This window comes from Penicillium odoratum (assembly GCF_028828045.1).
Source record: "Penicillium odoratum strain IBT 22623 chromosome Unknown utg000006l_segment0_segment0, whole genome shotgun sequence".
Lineage (NCBI taxonomy): Eukaryota > Fungi > Ascomycota > Eurotiomycetes > Eurotiales > Aspergillaceae > Penicillium > Penicillium odoratum.
In genome coordinates, this window is record NW_026643148.1 from 4,350,851 (window position 1) to 4,368,599 (window position 17,749).

At 49.3% G+C, this 17,749-nt stretch overlaps 6 protein-coding genes across 6 annotated transcripts; 2 read left to right on the plus strand and 4 right to left on the minus strand.

Annotated features, from left to right (window-relative positions):
* Nucleotides 1-270: 270 nt before the first annotated feature.
* On the minus strand, nt 271-1,134 carry N7520_010017 (uncharacterized protein; the record flags this gene model as incomplete). Its single annotated transcript, XM_057143951.1, has 1 exon — nt 271-1,134. The coding sequence occupies one exon, from the start codon at nt 1,132-1,134 to the stop codon at nt 271-273; it is 864 nt and encodes a 287-aa protein (XP_056993239.1).
* A 31-nt stretch (nt 1,135-1,165) lies between these two features.
* N7520_010018 (uncharacterized protein) lies at nt 1,166-1,426 on the minus strand (the record flags this gene model as incomplete). Its single annotated transcript, XM_057143952.1, has 1 exon — nt 1,166-1,426. The coding sequence occupies one exon, from the start codon at nt 1,424-1,426 to the stop codon at nt 1,166-1,168; it is 261 nt and encodes an 86-aa protein (XP_056993240.1).
* Nucleotides 1,427-1,738: 312 nt separating this feature from the next.
* Nucleotides 1,739-6,963, minus strand: N7520_010019 (ubiquitin-protein ligase RKR1; the record flags this gene model as incomplete). Its single annotated transcript, XM_057143953.1, has 7 exons — nt 1,739-2,260; nt 2,314-2,613; nt 2,662-3,497; nt 3,546-4,387; nt 4,440-6,165; nt 6,219-6,612; nt 6,664-6,963. 7 exons carry the CDS (start codon nt 6,961-6,963, stop codon nt 1,739-1,741), a joined length of 4,920 nt encoding a protein of 1,639 aa, XP_056993241.1.
* Nucleotides 6,964-7,296: 333 nt separating this feature from the next.
* Nucleotides 7,297-9,853, plus strand: N7520_010020 (TFIIH/NER complex ATP-dependent 5'-3' DNA helicase subunit RAD3; the record flags this gene model as incomplete). Its single annotated transcript, XM_057143954.1, has 4 exons — nt 7,297-7,313; nt 7,378-7,834; nt 7,884-8,000; nt 8,051-9,853. 4 exons carry the CDS (start codon nt 7,297-7,299, stop codon nt 9,851-9,853), a joined length of 2,394 nt encoding a protein of 797 aa, XP_056993242.1.
* A 439-nt stretch (nt 9,854-10,292) lies between these two features.
* Nucleotides 10,293-15,527, minus strand: N7520_010021 (DNA-directed RNA polymerase I core subunit RPA190; the record flags this gene model as incomplete). Its single annotated transcript, XM_057143955.1, has 4 exons — nt 10,293-11,918; nt 11,973-14,715; nt 14,774-15,268; nt 15,343-15,527. The coding sequence occupies 4 exons, from the start codon at nt 15,525-15,527 to the stop codon at nt 10,293-10,295; spliced, it is 5,049 nt and encodes a 1,682-aa protein (XP_056993243.1).
* A 291-nt stretch (nt 15,528-15,818) lies between these two features.
* N7520_010022 (U4/U6-U5 snRNP complex subunit PRP3) lies at nt 15,819-17,540 on the plus strand (the record flags this gene model as incomplete). The annotated part of the gene is made up of 1 exon (XM_057143956.1): nt 15,819-17,540. The coding sequence occupies one exon, from the start codon at nt 15,819-15,821 to the stop codon at nt 17,538-17,540; it is 1,722 nt and encodes a 573-aa protein (XP_056993244.1).
* Between the last annotated feature and the right edge of the window lie 209 nt (nt 17,541-17,749).

Sequence of the window (17,749 nt, forward strand, 5' to 3'; positions counted from 1 at the left end):
CCGCAGAATTGTACGGAGTAGTTCTTGTACAGAAACACCCCACTTTCCCTTACATTTCACTATGTACCGGCTGATGCGGAGTTTTCGGATACACATTGGATACATATTGTATTTGCGATGATTTCGCCTATGGACATGGTATGGCTGTTGGCACACCGACACAGGTAAGATCAGTTCTCGATGTTCCATCGCAGCTGCGGTTTGTAGAATAAGGAAATCAATGGGCTATAATCACAATGCAATTGGTTCTTTCACCAATTCCTGTATAAATCACACATCACCAGATTGAGCCTGTAGCTTACTCCATTCCTTGAAAGCATCAGCATCATCCCTCCACCCCCAAGCAATACAATAATGTCTCGCCAAAAGCTGCCACTCCTCCATCTCATCCAGCATCTCAAGACGAGAAACCCTCTCCTTCTCTCCCTCCCCCACCCACTGCTCCCAAAGGAATTCAATATCAGCAACAGCTTGCCCACTGACGAATCCCTGTTCATGCAACCTAGTCCGCTGCGCCTTCAGCGTGGCATACTTGTGCAAAGTCTGGAGCTGAATCCCGCGCGTCGCAAGGTTCGATACCATCGTTCGACCGAAAGCATCATCTGGACGGATCGGTTCGTATAGAACCAAGCCAAGGGGAGTGGCCGGGCTGAATAGTCGCTCCGTGAAGAATGAGACAACATCTGCAGCTTCGGTTGGCGAAAGGTATATCAGACAGCACTCGGAGATTAACAGGGTCGGTAGTGATGTGTCTACGCCTGGAAGGATCTCTGGGGAGCTGCTGGATAAGACGCGTAGATCAAGAGGGTGGATATGGTAGGAAGATGAATGAAGAGAATCACCAGATTCAGAGACGGTTACATCCTGACTTGACGAGTCAATTCCTAGTGCTTTTTGTAGGAGGGGAGTGGATCGGATCGCGTGGATCTTCGACGTGGTGTTTACGGCGAAATCGATTTCGTGGTAGATGAGATCAGACGGTTGGCGGGCGGCAAGGAGACGAAAGACTCGCGTGTCTGACCCGGCACCTAGGGAGATGATCTGTTTCTTATTTGTATGGGAAGAGGATGGACCGAGGAATTGCCCGACTAGTTGGTCGATTGCAGTGGTGCGAACATAAGTTCCTAGGGTCATGTCAGAACTCGGTGCTTTGTGAGACAGGGGTTCACTTACCTCGATTGATGATCGGGAATCTCCTTGTTGCATTGCCAGGGGCCGTCAAGGCTGTCGCATATGGGTCGTCGAGATATCCCAGCTCGACGGCGCTGAGGCGGGAGACACTGGCGTCATTGTCTGTGCCCTGCACGACGCGGTCCTTGCCCGTTGGGCGCGTGCCATTACTATCCTCGACTCCACGAAGACCTCCACGACCCTGGCCTCGGCCTCGTCGGAGTGTGTTTAAGTTGGGAATTCGCGGTGCGGCCATGAAGGGCGTACCGAGGGGACGTGGAGGAAGCTCGAGAAGCTTGAAGCTTGGACGGTGGGGTTCCCCACGCGAATAGCGTCACCCGAACTAGTGGAGATCAGCTTTTAATCTTTCATAGTTCGTCAATTAAATCACAGTATTGAAAATTTTACTAATTGAATTGCCAATTTTACTCTCGAGATGTAGAATAGATGATACACTATTGTTCTATTTTGGGGTAGGGGTTGACTTTTGACTGTCAAGTCGATGCCGGACTGTAGCCCAGCACATGAATGGCCCATAATTCTTCATCCGTCTATCATCTATGTTCACTTAAACATACACAAAGTTGTTGCGACACAACGGGCAAGTACTCTGGTTACTGCTCTTGAACCATCGGAACAGACAGACAGAGTGGAAGGTGTTTTTGCAAGTCGCGCACCGTTTGTTTGGCGTCTGCATGTCGGTGGAGATCACAGAGTAACAGATAGCACACTCGCTCTGTCCCTTCAAAGCACCCTGTACGTTGCGTCGGAAGGCCAACAATCCATCGACAAGGTTACCATTGGCGAACATGATCACGCCTTGGATTGTCAACAGCCAGCTCTTCCATTTCTTTTCATCCACCAGAACACGACTGCGGCCGACCACGGCGGCAGCGTGAAGCGGATATGCAGGGGGAAGGGAGATCGAAATGGATACTGGAGGTGATTCCTCATCCACTGGAATGCTGGCAATGATCTCCGCTGTGCGTGGAGACATCTTGACAGATAGAGCTCGCTCCTCGTTTGGATCCTGAGTAGCGATCCAGTCTGTAACAGCTTGGAGAGCGTCATCAACCACCAAAGGTGAGATCTTGAAATAGTTAGCCTCGTATGTCCTAGCAGTTTGAAGCTAGTTCAACTCACGTATCTCTCTGTCCACGTCTCCACCGGCCCTTTGATTCTTTTTGGCGTGTCAATCCACCAGTTCTTGGTCATATTCGCCAAATGCCTCAAGCACAGATAGTACAGATGCACCAACAGCCATTGTGTCTCTTTCTCGGCACTTTCTGAGTTATCAGGCTGGAAAGACTGAATCTCAAGCTTAGATGCATCAACAATCTTGCCCTGTGATTTTTGGAGGAAATTGAACATGAATTCCAGCAGGGGAATCAAGATATTATTTTCCTTGATACTAGCTGCGTAGTACTCTTGGACGGGAAGTGACTGGTTTCATGTTAGAGAAAGTCGCAGAAGCTCCCCTGGGATACATACCGCATTGGTGAAGTGATCGAAGACTACCTTCCAGCTCAAAAGGTATGATCTCATGCTGGTCCACATCTTGTCATCGCCAAAGGACTTGGAAACCATATCCATCGTTGGTGTCTCAAGCAGAAGGGATATTAACTCGTCAGGCAGGCTGACTGCAGTTTTAGATAGGGCCACGTCAAATGATACCTGTTCTTGAGTTTGGGGAATATAAAGGTGAAGAATTGTGTATGCGGTCCGTTGAACGGCGCGACTGTGGGCAGTCAAAAGATGGAACACTCCACTGACATCTTCGAGCTTATCGACAGGGACACCATTGATTAAACGGCGCAGGGCTTCAATTGCGACGTCTCGGGGCTGGTGGAATGTGGTTGATGAGTCTACTATGCGTAAGCGGCCAAGTAACCAAATATGCGCAAGCAACCTACCGAATTTTCCAATGGTCGAAACCAACTCATTGGATAGACTAGTCTTCCTCTCTGACCATGCATCTTGAAGATCATCGTTGCTCTCGCCCTCGGCCATGGCCTTCAACCGCGCAAACAGTCGGAAAGATGACACCAGCAAGGGGAGACCATCCTCTCCTCCGCTTGTGTTTTTGAAAACAGCGCTCAAGGCCTCCATGATGTCCTCCCAATGTGAACCGTAGATATCAGTAAGGCCAGGGAGGATAAACGCCAAAGTCTGCAAAATCTCGGCTCTCAATACAACTGATGCCACCTCTGATTTGAGACATTCTATGAGATTTTTGGTGAGGAAAACCAATCGCTGAGTGGGAATGTTTGAAACGACATCCTCTTCTCCAGACAGCAGGATATTCAGAAACACAAGCTTTCGCAACCCTGCATACAATTAGTACACAGAAAGACAATCTACACATCAAGACTTACCCTGGGAAACATCATCAGGCTTGAGGCCAGTAGAATCGGCAACCAATTCATTGCAAAGTCGGTTTCCAACGGGGTTGGAAAGAATGGAGCTTCGCAAAGCGGCAAACCATGATGCTGAGCGAATTCCATTGGCATTTCGTGCCTCTCTGCAAATTTTGGCAACATCGTCGGCGGGTTTAGATGTTTCAAACCCATCCACCGAACTCGTCAATTTGACGAATGCCTGTCCCACGCGGTAGTCCGTGGGAGACGTTCCATTGAGTCCCTCAAGCTTGCTCTCCCAGAACGAGATCAGACTTGACCAAAGTGTAGCCTCTGGCGAGCACTTAAGGTGTTCTTTTGCTTGGGCCCAGTCGCTAATTACTTTGCGTCCCTGAAACACGAGCTCCAAATATTCTTCACGTTGGTCAGCCAACTCAAGACCCGATATACCATTGCAGTTTTCAATGCTTAGATCATCATCGATCAATTGAACAGCCAACGGGAGGAAGTAAAAGAGAGTTTCTAGATCCGTTTTTTCCAGCTTTGTAGCAATATCAAATATCGATAACGCCTTGATGGTGAATGCTGTCAAGCGGAATGCAGCAGTGCAACGATCCGAGTCTCGGGAAATTCCAAGCTGCAGTGCCTTTAATGAGTCGGAAACATCATGCTGAACCAAGTTGACAGCACCCAGCAAAGGACTGGTAATTGCTGTGGATGCCCGAGGAGGAACCTGCAGGAATGGAGTCATCGCTTCCTCCCAAGCACTGTAAGAAGGCAAAATATCCTTCACGGAGTAATCGTCCTTTGTCTCGACCTCCTGCATCAGTTCTTCTGCAATGGCAAAGAGTGAATCGATACTGGTAGGTGTTAGAAAAGCAGTGTTCAAGTTTGATGAATATGATCACTCACGACAAAGATTCTTCGCTTGCACGGCTCAGGCCTTGACGCAGAATCTCAATTTTGGAAGTAGTGCTCAAATCGCCAACAACGGTTTCCTTGAATGACTTGATCAAAGATTCTGTCAAGGTATGAACTTCTTCGACCGGTGATTCTGTAAGATATAACAATTTTCCTGTTAGCTTCGAGCCACTGGGCCCATTCTGAAAGTCTTTGACGGCAGATGGCACAGTCTTTCCGAAGTGAGAAAGGCCATGCAACACGTCCAAAACTTTGTCTTCCTGAGACAATTGATCGATGATCGACAAAAATATCTGATCCATCAAACCACTACGAGAGGTATGGTTCTGAAGAACAGAAATGATTATCTGCCAGTGGGAAGAGCTCCCTCTGCAAGCCTTCTCAAGGGCTCGCATGACAAGCGAGGAGAGCTTATTTTTATCGCCGACTTCGTTGAAATCAAGGTTGGATAGAAGGGTCTTCAAGATATGGGCATTAGAATGTTCGGGATCCAGCTCCATGGTCCGTTCAACCACCCTTTCAAAGCTAGAAGAAAATCCACCCCACTCACGGCATGCCAAGATGATTGTCATAAGCTTTTCTCCAGATGGTGAGAACAAAAGCTCGGTTGCATCTGTCTGAACAAATTCGACAAGCTTTTGGGACCCCCTTGCAACGGAGGGCATATTTCGTACACATTCCTCCACGACCCCAGCAGCTCCATAAGGTTTGCCATTCCGAGAACGAAGAACTTCCAAGCAGTTTTCGAGAAGGAACAAATTCAACTTCTCAAAGATCCCCTGGGCCTCTACTTCATTGTCAGAGTCCGAAACCCTCGAAAGAACTTCTGGCTCAAGCGAAAAGAAGCGTCGTGCTTCAGCACACACCGAGTCTTGAGAGGAACGGAAGTCAATCGATTTTTCAGGAGCTGACAGCTTCACGGCTTCCAGCAAGTCATTCGATAACTTAGTCCACAGTGGCTCAAGTTGATGGCTTTGGCCGTGTGAAATAAGCACAAGGAGGTAGTCTGCACAAATATCTTGAGCGGATGGTGAAGGAAGTGACCATTGACCTAATTCTGAATTAGGGCGCACATACTGTGCAACAAGTGGCGACAACCTTTTTTGAAGAAACTCGGGTCGTTGATTCTGAGGCATGAGAAGCCCAAGCCAGGCTCCAACACGAATGTAGGACTTCCATCCGGTAGTGAGATTTTGCCGGGGTTCTTCCCTCGAGGCCAATCCATCTTGAAAGGCTTCCATCAAAGCAGTTGCACTGGAAATTTTCACTATCTCGTCCGTACTTGTTTTATCGGCTCCAGCAAGTACCTCTCGTGGTATTATGCGAAGTAGCTTGTCCAGATTTGTCCAGAAAATTGCGAGGCCACCCTGTGATCCTTTCTGAATGTATTGGCGTAGCCGTTTTGATGCAGATGTCTTTCCGGTATAGTCATCTGTCCATACCTGAGGTCGTGACGAGGTCAAAAGAAGAAGAGTCTCAGATAGCTCAGAAGCAGATCCGAGTTGTGGGATCGACAAAGACTTGCCAACAATGGCTGCACTGAGGATTTTCCAGTCGATCCAGCCAGGCTCTCTAGATATGGCTGATCGTAGAACAATATATATAGACCGACGGACAAATGGATCCTCATGGTTGCAAAAGCCCCATAGAGATTTGCTTCCAAGGAGATTCTCAATCTCGGCTAGATTTCTTTGCAAATCATCGGCTGGTGAGTTTCCTGTCATTTAGTTAGAACCTCCCTTAACAAAATTTCACATAAGCTGAAAATACCTAAAATCCGGTTGAAAAGCATCAATGCGGCTCCCACGACACGAGCATATTTTGCCTCGGCATCATCCCGCTTGACTGTTCGCTCATCACTCAAGGTCAAAGGTGTTTGGTGGAGGAGTACATCATCGATAAAATCCAATGTGGAGGATTGGTAGATCTTCCAGACATTACTCCTCTTCTCCTCCGTTGAAAAGACAGTGGTGAAAGATTCCAAAGCGGAGCGTTGGACTGGCCGGTCATTGTCGTAGATGCCTGCAAGCCATGCGCCGATAACTCTGGATAGGTGAGGTGCAATTCTCTTGCCAACCAAGGCAGAGATTGAACCTTGCAGGGTATGAGCCAGCTGTCTGACCCGCCTTGACAGGTCAATTGAAGCTCGGGGATATATTTTTACCTAGAGAGACGCGTCAGTCATTGTAGATTCAAAAAGGGCTGTTTCAAATACCCATGCTTCTAGAAACCCATCATCTAACGTTCCCTTTCTGCCTTCTACAGCTGAGATGTACTCTTTCAGTTCTTCCAGAGCCTTTGTCCTTGTGATGTCATCTTTCTTTTGTAAATTCTTGAATGCAATTACCAGCTGTTGCTCTGAGATTCGAGAAAGATCCGGTGGTGCTGCAATATAAGTAAGGGTAGACGGCTCTCGTCCATCACCACCAGCAGTACCAGAGAACCCTCCGAATGAGCCAAAGGCACCAGCAGCTGCACGACTGCTGGAAGCCTGCGACTTGAACTTTTTACTCATGTGGGGTATGAGGTCAGCGGGAATGGTGGGGGAGTGATTTAATGGTGAATGAAATTGGATCGGCACGTCTCCGGAGATAATAAATGGGAGACCAAGTACCCTGCTTGGTGTCTGAAACAACTCTCCCTTAGATACTGTTCAGTCGCAATTGAACGTTTGGGAAGAAAGAACAACTGACTTGACAATTTGATAATCAAATCCACCGCGGACACCCGATAGGGAAGTCACGTGGGGTTGTGTCATTGCTGTCCCAAAGAGGAAAAGATCCAGGTCAACTTAAGCTTCCCTTCTTTCTTCTTGCACTGCCTCTCCGCGTCGGGGACATCAGCCACTATGAAGTTTTTCATAGAGTATGGTCTTCTGAAAAACCTCTTCCCTTCCCGTGTTCTTTTACTAACTCTGGCTCCCAAATAGTGATCTTCCGGTGCTGTTCCCGTATCCGCGCATCTACCCGGAGCAATATGCCTACATGTGCGACCTCAAGAAGACCCTCGATGCTGGGGGTCACTGTGTACTGGAGATGCCCTCGGGCACTGGCAAGACAGTATCTCTTCTCTCGCTGATTGTCGCCTACCAACAACACTACCCAGAACATAGAAAGCTCATCTATTGCTCGCGAACCATGTCCGAGATCGAGAAGGCATTGGCGGAGCTCAAGGCCTTGATGAAACATCGCACACAAGAGCTCGGATATGAAGAGGAGTTTCGCGCTTTGGGACTGACCAGTCGAAAGAATCTCTGTCTTCATCCGTCGGTGAAAAGGGAGAAAAGTGGCACTGTCGTTGACGCGAGATGTCGGAGCTTGACAGCAGGTTTTGTCAAGGAAAAGAAAGAGCGCGGTGAAGAAGTAGATCTTTGCGTATACCATGATGTTTGTTTGGCTGTATCTGCGCTTTCTGCCGTCAACTAACCCAGTCTAGAATCTTGATCTTCTCGAGCCTCATAATCTCCTCCCTCCAGGCGTCTTCACTCTTGACGATCTCCTTCGATACGGAGAGGAGCACAAGCAGTGCCCATATTTCTCTGCTCGCCGAATGGTGTGATACCCAAGTCCTATGAAGCACCTCTAATTCTAATACAATCACAGATGCCCTGGTGCAACGTAATTATCTACTCCTACCACTACCTCCTCGATCCGAAAATCGCTGAACGAGTATCTCGAGAACTCTCAAAAGACTGCATCGTGGTTTTTGACGAAGCCCACAACATTGATAACGTCTGTATCGAGGCCCTCAGTATTGACATCAGTGAGGATTCGCTCCGCAAAGCCACAAGAGGCGCAAGCAACCTGGAGCGCAGGATTGAGGAAATGAAGAGCACAGATGCCGAGAAGCTCCAGAATGAATATTCGAAGCTAGTGGAGGGATTACAGCAAGCGGAACAAGCCCGGGAGGAAGATCAATTCATCTCAAATCCAGTTTTGCCAGATGATCTGCTGAAAGAAGCAGTGCCGGGCAACATCCGCCGTGCTGAACACTTTATTTCGTTCTTGAAGAGATTCATCGAATATCTCAAGACCCGAATGAAAGTGACCCATACGATCTCGGAAACGCCACCTTCCTTCCTAACCCACTTGAAAGACCTCACATACATTGAGCGCAAGCCTTTGAGATTTTGTGCGGAGCGACTAACGTCGCTCGTGCGAACACTAGAGCTTATGAACATCGAGGATTACCAGCCACTTCAAGAAGTCGCCACTTTTGCAACTCTTGTTGCGACATATGACAAAGGTTTTGTTCTCATCCTCGAACCGTTTGAGTCCGAAGCAGCCACGGTACCAAATCCCATCCTCCACTTTACCTGCTTGGATGCCGCCATTGCTATTAAACCTGTTTTGGATCGTTTCAGCTCTGTGGTCATCACATCCGGAACTCTCTCTCCGCTGGAAATGTACCCCAAGATGCTAGGCTTTACTGCCGTCATGCAAGAGTCATACAGTATGACCCTAGCGCGGCGCTCTTTCTTGCCTATGATTGTCACACGAGGATCGGATCAGGCACAGGTCTCATCATCCTTTGGTATTCGCAATGACCCGGGTGTGGTGCGAAATTATGGAACCCTACTCACAGAGTTTGCGCGAATCACCCCGGATGGCATTGTGGTTTTCTTCCCCTCTTACCTTTACATGGAGTCCATCATCAGTATGTGGCAGGGTATGGGTATTTTGGATCAAATCTGGAATTATAAATTGATTCTTGTCGAAACCCCTGACGCGCAAGAATCTTCACTCGCCCTGGAAACCTATCGCACCGCTTGTTGCAATGGACGCGGTGCTATCTTGCTCTGTGTCGCTCGAGGAAAAGTGTCGGAAGGTATCGATTTCGATCATCACTATGGTCGTGCTGTGCTGTGCATTGGTGTGCCCTTCCAGTACACAGAATCCCGCATCCTCAAGGCCCGTCTTGAATTTTTGCGCGAGAACTATCGCATTAGAGAGAATGACTTCTTGTCTTTCGACGCCATGCGACACGCCGCCCAGTGTCTAGGCCGTGTCCTTCGTGGTAAGGATGACTACGGAGTCATGGTCCTGGCAGATCGCCGTTTCGAACGTAAACGCCCTCAACTTCCGAAATGGATCAACCAGGCAATGCTGGACAGTGAGACAAACCTCAGTACAGATATGGCCGTCTCTAATGCCAAGAACTTCTTACGCACCATGGCACAGCCATTCAAAGCCAAGGATCAAGAGGGTATTTCTACCTGGAACTTGGCTGATATTGAGCGTCACGAAGCCAAGCGCAAGTCGGAAGAAGAGCGTATCATGCAGCAGCAGTTCGCGAACGGTCATAAAATGGACGGTATTGTTAAATCTACCGCGCTCGAAGTAGTCGAGGATGAGTACGACGACGACATTGATGAGGAGGATCTTATGATGCTGGATCCGCAGTAATCTCTGACTTTGTTTGTCACTTCTTTCTTTCATGGTACATAATTATTGTGTCCTGTTTCAGCATGGACATTGGGGCGTTTGTGAATAGGGCATAAGCATGGATGGTGTTGGATTTGGACAAAATTGATATCTCTGGTGGCTTGATGTCTCAAGATACAAAATCAAAAATTACGATAAGTTTTTTTAAGTTTGACTCATTAACATAATTATTTAAAATAGAAATGAATAGGTGAATAAGTTGAAAACTCTATTTTAACTAGACAAATATGCTATATGAACAGGGACAGGCACTTTTGTGTTTCCGCTGAACAGAACTCCGGATCATCAACACGTCAAGATGGCACAAAATGATAAAAAGCAAAGGCAGGGTACAAGATTTTGCGGAAGTGAATATACAGATAAGTGAACACGGGTCAGGTACGCTCCAGTATCTTATCATCTATGCAACAGGAGCAAGGACGTCAAAGGCACCGGTTCCAACGGTACCAGCGCGACCAACAACAATCCTGGCACTGGGGCCCTTCAGGTTCTCGACATCTCTCTCAAGCACGGCGTCCTTGAGAGCACCCACTGTAGTCTCGAAAGACATACGAGCAAAGGCCGAGGTGGAATCTTTGACCAGACCGTTACGGCTGAAGGCCTTGAATCCACCGGACTGGGTCATCACATCACCAATCAGGTTCAAGTGACGGTTGTCAACGGAAATACTGTGACCCTTGAAAACGGCGTCCATTTCACGAACAATGGTGGCACGAGCAGCCTCAACACCGTAGTAGTGCAGCATGTCGTGAATGGAGTTACAGTAGATGGAGTGCGGCTTGATGATATCCTGGTAATCGCGCATAGCGAGCAGGTTGACACCATCAGTGAGGACAGTCGCAGGCTCTCCCTTCACATCGTCGCCGTCAACAAAGACACAGTTTCCGATGCTGGGAATAGACTGGATCACAGCGTGATGAGCTGCGGCCTCGACCAAGGGAAGAAGCAGAAGCTTGGGTGTCTCAATGTCGTATTGCAGCTGGATGGAGCACGAGGTGCCGTTCTTGGGGTCGAATTTGAACTTGGTAATCTCCTCAAACTTGCCCTTGACGTCGTCCTCGCGAGTGGTGCTGTCCTCGTCCTCCGACTCGTCGTCGGAGTCTTCAGCGTCGCCCATTCGCACATCGCGGGTTGATTTGGAGGTCTGTGTGTTCTCATCCTCGTCTTCGTCATCCGAACTGTCCTGTTGTCTAATGATGTCTTTCTCATCATCATCCGGTCCCTCGTATGAGACCTGGTTGCTTCGGTTGTTGCTTCCACGGGAACGCTTGGCATCATCCTCATCATCCTCATTATCGTCCTCGGCGGGTTCGGCCTCACGGTCAGGGCCACTTGGGGCCTCCTGGATCCTGCCAACCGAGACACCAATTTCAGGCTGGGCAGTCGAGGACTTGGTTCCAGTCTTGTCTTCGTTTCGCTTCTTCAGCTCGGCCTTGGTGAGCTTCACCAGGCGAGGAATGAACTTGCTCTGCAAGGCGTTCTGCAAATCCTTAACCTCGATAGCATACTCCTTGGTGTATTCGTCAGCAGGGAAGAAGGTAACATCAATGTCGTAGATCTTGGCCCGCGAGTAGCCAACACCTGCTCCGATTCGCTCCTTCACCTGGATCTTATCGACAACCTCAGCGATGCTGAGCTTACTAATAGCCTTGGCAAACTTCTCTGCGTGTTCCTTAGGAAGCTCGTCGTTGAGAAGAAGAGTCATAGTGGGTGTCATGATCGAAGCACTGGCGGTCATGACAATTTCACGAAGACGAGGAATACCCAGTGTGACGTTCTTTGCGGAGTGACCAGCCAAGTGGAAGGTGTTCAGGGTCATCTGTGTTGACGGCTCACCGACGGACTGACCGGCCATGATACCGACTGCCTCACCAGGGTCGATAATAGACTTCATGTACTTCATGTTCATCAAAGCATCGAAGGATTTCTTAGACAGCTTCTTCTGGAAGTCACCGACGAACTTGGCGACTCCGTCGAGTTCCTTCTTCTTATCCTTGAAGAGATTGTCCGGGTTGGCGTCCGTGTACTATAAATTAATTGTCAATATCAAAGCGGTTAGGGTGACAGGGTTAATTCTTACCTTCTTCAGTTCCTGGGAGAACGCCTCGGATGTACTGCCCAGGTAACCTCCAGGGTGATACTGGGACAAGACAGGATCCATGGCGTCGATCTTTCCGGTCTTCCGAACCTTCTTCATTGCATCCTTGTGCCATGTCGAAACCTCATCCTTTGCCAAAGTGCTGTGGTAGTGGGCTTGGACTTGCTCCATAATTGACTCGTGGTTCTCGGCAAGGAAACCGAAATCATTGAGGTGAACTTGTTTGGTGATGTCGAGACCGTCTTCACCGTACAAGAACTGGACGATGGATCCATCCGATGCCTCGCGAACAGAGGAATCGTACTGCGCAGTCAAGCCCTCCATACCCTTAATCAAACAACGTTGCAAATAACCGGAACGGGATGTCTTGACAGCGGTATCGATCAGACCTTCACGACCAGCCATAGCGTGGAAGTAGTATTCCTGAGGCTTGATACCAGTCAAGAAACGACCCGAGACATAACCACCGGCAATAGGGTGTGTTTCGTAAGCTCGGAACGATGGCAGAGTTTTACCACTAATCATGACCGGTACACGACGACCTTCCAGAACCTGCTGTCCCAGATTGCAAGAAATCAGGTTGGCATTGACACCGGAACCCTTGGCACCAGAAATTGTCATCGACTGCATCTGGTTCCAGGGGAAGGGCTTCGCAAGACCTGTAGGGAGACAAGCCTTGGTAATCTCTGAAGAAAGCAGGGCAGAGCGAGAGTTGGAAACACTATCCAGTCCACTCTGCTTCTCATCGTCACGAAGCACCTCTTCAAGTCGACGGTTCAACTCGGCATCTTGGTCGGCCGCAGAGACCTTGTCAAGCGTCACATACTTCAAAGCAACCTCACGACCCATTTGGGCAGCGGTGCTCAATTTCTCTTTGCGCAGACGATCACCCTCCTTGGTCAGTCGAAGATCATCGATACCGCAAGTAAAGGCGCGCATGTTCAAGAATCTAGTGAGCAGGCGACCGAGGATACTCATCAGCTTTCCAGCGATTGTGTGGCCATAGACTTCGTGGATCGCATCGATCAGACCACCAGCAGTCGGTCCAAGTTGCTTCTTATCGAGAATACCACATAAGAATTCTCCGTCCTTGAAAATAACATCACCCTCCTCGCTGCCCTCACCCCATCGGTTAGCAGGGGTGGAGGATTTGCCCTTGAGGGTGAGACCAGCACGCTGCGGGGGCTGAATGTTTTTGAGGATTGTGGTAATAATCTGCTTTCCAGTCCACAAGTACTTGGGCTTGACAAAAGCTGGAGCCACTAGTTGGATGCGATCACCAACAATGTGTGAATTCTCGGGTCTCAAGCAGTTGTACAAAAGTTGGTGGTAATCCTCCTCGTCGAAGAAACTATCACGGCAAGTCAACCAGACTCCCATAGAAATATGATCTTGAATAAGACCTCTCAATGGCTTGCCGGACGTGGCGACAAGGTACTGGTGGTCTGCATCAGCAAGCATGCGGGCCTCTGCTTGGGCAAGCTCGTTTTGGGGGAAATGCATGTTCATTTCGTCACCATCGAAATCAGCGTTGTAGGTGTTACAGTTGGCATAGTGCATGCGAATAGTCCTCTCATTAGGAAGCACACGAGCCTTGTGACCCATGATAGAGGGCTTGTGAAGTGTCGGCTGACGGTTCATCAGGACGTAATCACCGGTGGTAAGATGACGGTAGACCTTCTTATTCCGTGATCCCTTCTGACGCCAGTTTGACGGTGCCAGCAACTGATTGGCAAGTGCTGTACGTTCGTCAAGGCTCTTGAACTTCAAGTTGACAACTTGACCGTTCTCATTCTCAATCGCAGCAGCACCTGGGTACTTGTCGGGTCCGTTGATCACAGCCTCCTTCAACTCCCAGAAGTTGTGGTTTGTCACAGGTTCCGGGAAAGTCAGCTTCTTCGCGAACACGAGTGGAACACCAATTTCATTGGTCTCAAGGTTTGGGTCGGGCGAAATGACACTACGAGCAGCGAAGTTGACACGCTTACCCATCATGTTCTTTCGGAACAATCCCTCCTTCTTCTCCAGAAGTTGCTTGATACCGTTGGGCAATGATGCGACTGCCGACCCTGTAACAGCAGTTCGCTCCTTATCAATCAGCCCATTTACATGGTCCTGAAGGGCAACAATTGCCAGGAGGAGATCGCCGTAGTTCCGTACACGGGTCATAGCCATCTCTTCCTCGTCCTTGTTCTGGATTTCTTTGCTGATCTGGTTGATCAAGTCACACTGCTTAATGATCGCGTTGAACGCGGTGTTCTGCTGCGCTTCCATAATCTCACCCGGGCCTTGGGCGGCAGCCGGGCGGTATTTGTTGGGAGGAACAATGAGGTTCTTGATGAAGAACATATCCGCACTGACGACCTTAGCTCCTTTTGAAACAGGCTGTCCATTGTAGACGAGTTGCAGAACTTCGCCGTCCTTGGCGAAAAGGAGCTTCAAACAGCTGTAGACCTCAGATGAAGTCATAAACTCCTGTCCAAAAGAGCTTGCCTGGTTTGTAACGGCAGCACCACGCAGGATTTCTTCCTCCGCACCATGTACCTCTGACACTACACTCTGAGAGCGGGTGCCATTCTTTTTGGCAGCCTTGTTTTCGGAGTCGAGTAGGACCAGGGGATTGGGGGCCTGGAATCCGCCGTGCAGCATGGCCAATTTCGACTTTTCGGGGAGCGCCTTCTTAAAGATCTTGTTGTAGCGGTCCTTTCGGTAAGAAGGAGAAATACTTGGGTTCAATGTTAGCCGATGCGCAAATGAAGATCAGAGGGTCATTCCGGACATACCCATTACAGTTGCTGCATTTCCGGTTGCTGTTGATGTCCTTGAGGAAGTTTTTGACCAGCTCTCTTCTCTGCTCTGCAGCAATTGGGTTCTTTGCGCCAGCCATTAAGCCAACAAGTCTTCCATCTTTCTTGGCCTGGTTGATAGCCCGATCGACGTAGGCTACCCGCTTTTCCATGAAAGATTCATCATCTTCCTCATCCTCAGAGTCGTCGCCCTTACCACCCTTGCCAGGTTTGGATGTAGCTCCCTTGACAGATCCCATCGAGTCAACAATGGCGACTTCGTCGACGAGGCCGAATTGTAACAGGCGCAACTTGCAAGTGTACATGTTGACCTCTGCGCGAGACATCTGCAGGCGATGACAGTACACACATTGAGCCCGCAAAAGGCGATAGATATGATCGAAGAACGTGACATTGTAAACGGGAATAGGAAGCTCAACGTGACCAGCGTGACCAGTGCAAGACCAAGAATTTTGACGACATGTAGTACACCTGATAACCCAAATTTATCTCCATTAGATCCTGACTTGACGCAAAAATTGAGAGACCAGAAGTCGAAAACTTACACATGATCACCCCATGCTCCCATTGCAGGGTCATAGAGACCACCAGGAACTGGGTTGTTAAAAGAATCCAAGGTCGGAGTATTGTGAATTCTTTTCACCGACAGCTTTTTAATCTCTTCATCGGAGTAGACGGTAAATTCAACCCCGGCGATGCTCGAGGCAACGGGGCGCGAAAAGGTCGTCATTGTGTCCTGTAGCTCAGTGGAGCAACAGAAAACGCTGACGGTGCGAAGTCGTCTCGAAAGAGAAGTTCTCCAAATTTCATCTACTGCGGGAAGAGTTGAATCTTTGAGGCAACTTTTTTTTCTGCCCCGATACACCGCTTACTCCCGTTTTGGGTAACTGTGATCAGTGATCAGTGATCAGTGCGTGTCTTGATTGATCTTAGCTTTACCACTTCGCGCCTTCCTTTCACTTTTTTCCTCTTTGTGCACCCGCTTCTTGGCTAACGCGAGATCCCCAGCTCGCTATTAGCTATGGCGGATGCATCGGGAAACGCGCTGAAGCGTCCTCATCCTGAGGATGACGGCAACAACTCTCAAAAAAGAACCCGTTCAAACAATGGTTCTCCAGTACCGGGCTCAACCGGTGCTCCTACCGGTAAGGTTGACATCGAGAAGATGATCGCCGAAGCTCGAGCAAAGGCAGAAGCTGTACGCGCTCGACTGCAAGCTGCACGCGGTGGTGCGACCCCCCCGGTGCCCCCGACAGAGTCGAGCCCCAGTCCCGCACCGCCAGCATCGACACCCGCCATGTCCAGGTTGGAGCAAATGAAGGCCAGAGTAGCAGCGGCTACGGCGAAGGCGAATGCACCTCCGCAGCGACCCGAGGCACCCGCGCCATCATATCAACAACCTCAAGCGTTCGACGACGATAGTTTTTCAAAAGCTCGTGGTGGTCTTGATGTCGGTCTTCACCCGGCCCTACTTTCAGACGCTCCGCCGGAGTATCGGGGGGCTAAAGGCCGTCAGCAGAAGGGCACAACGAACCGTGGAAAGCAACTCGATCTATCTGGACCGTCTATTGAGGAGATTAGAAATAATCCATATTTTGATCCTAGCCTTGGCCCGAAAGCGACCGTTGCGAAGCCGCGACAAACCAGAGAGCTTATCTTCAATCAGAAGGGCAAATACATTCAACAAGCGGCAAATCAGCGTCGGCAAGAGCAGTTGGAGGCTATGAAAAAGCGAATTGCCGAGCGAGCTCGTCTGGCCGGCATTGATGAGGATATGGATGTGGAGAAATCATACATTGTCCCCGCTCCTCCGGCCATGGAATGGTGGGACGAGAAGTTTATTGACGGGAGCGACTACTCTGTCATTGATAATCCAGCAAAGTTGAAAATTGACACCGTCATCACCCACTATATTCAACACCCTATCCAACTCGAACCACCACAGGAGAAACACGTTCCCGCCCAGAAGCCAATGTACCTCACGCCGAAGGAACAAGCGAAAATCCGTCGACAGCGCCGCATGGCAGACTTGAAGGAACAGCAAGCAAAGATTCGATTAGGTCTGGAGCCGGCGCCGCCACCCAAGGTCAAAAAGTCCAATTTGATGCGAGTCCTGGGAGAACAAGCAGTCAAGGATCCAACGGCCGTGGAGGCCCAGGTGAATCGAGAGATTGCGGCGCGTAAAGAGCAGCACGAGGCTATGAATGAAGAGCGCAAGTTGACCAAGGATCAACGACGGGAGAAATTGGAATCTCAGCAAGAGAAGGATGCGGCGTTGGGTATCTACATGTCGGTCTACCGGATTGACAGTCTTGCGAGCGGACGAAACCGCTTCAAGATTGGCAAGAACGCGGAACAAAATAAATTGACGGGAATTTGCATCGTGCATCCAAAGTTGAATCTCGTCATTGTCGAGGGAGGAAAGCACTCCGTGAACAACTACCGGAAACTGATGCTCAACCGAATTGACTGGACCGAGAATCCTGGCCCAACCACATCAGACCGCAACCGCGAAAGTGAGCCCTTGTGGTTGTCTACAGAGGATGAGAAGGGTGAAGCGCGGGACTTCAGCCAGAACACTTGCAGTCTCATCTGGGAAGGTCAGACTAAGTCTCGCTTATTCAAGAGGTGGGTGGGAGCGAGAGTCTGCGCTTCGGATTCCGAGGCTAAAGCTGCTTTGGCCCGTACGAATACTGAAAGTTTCTGGACATTGGCGAAAAGTGCCAAACCAGCGGAGTTCTAAAGCATATTTACCGGGGACCATAAAGTCTGTTATCCCCGAGCCATGTGATAATCTTCAATTTTTATTTCACGAATATGTACTTTATCCTCGATACAATGAGCCATGCCTTAAATTTTCATCCATAACTTTTAATGCACCTTTTCAAAACACTAAACCCGCTCCTAATGCAAAATATAACAAAATCACGGACACCGAGATTCAAGTCAACG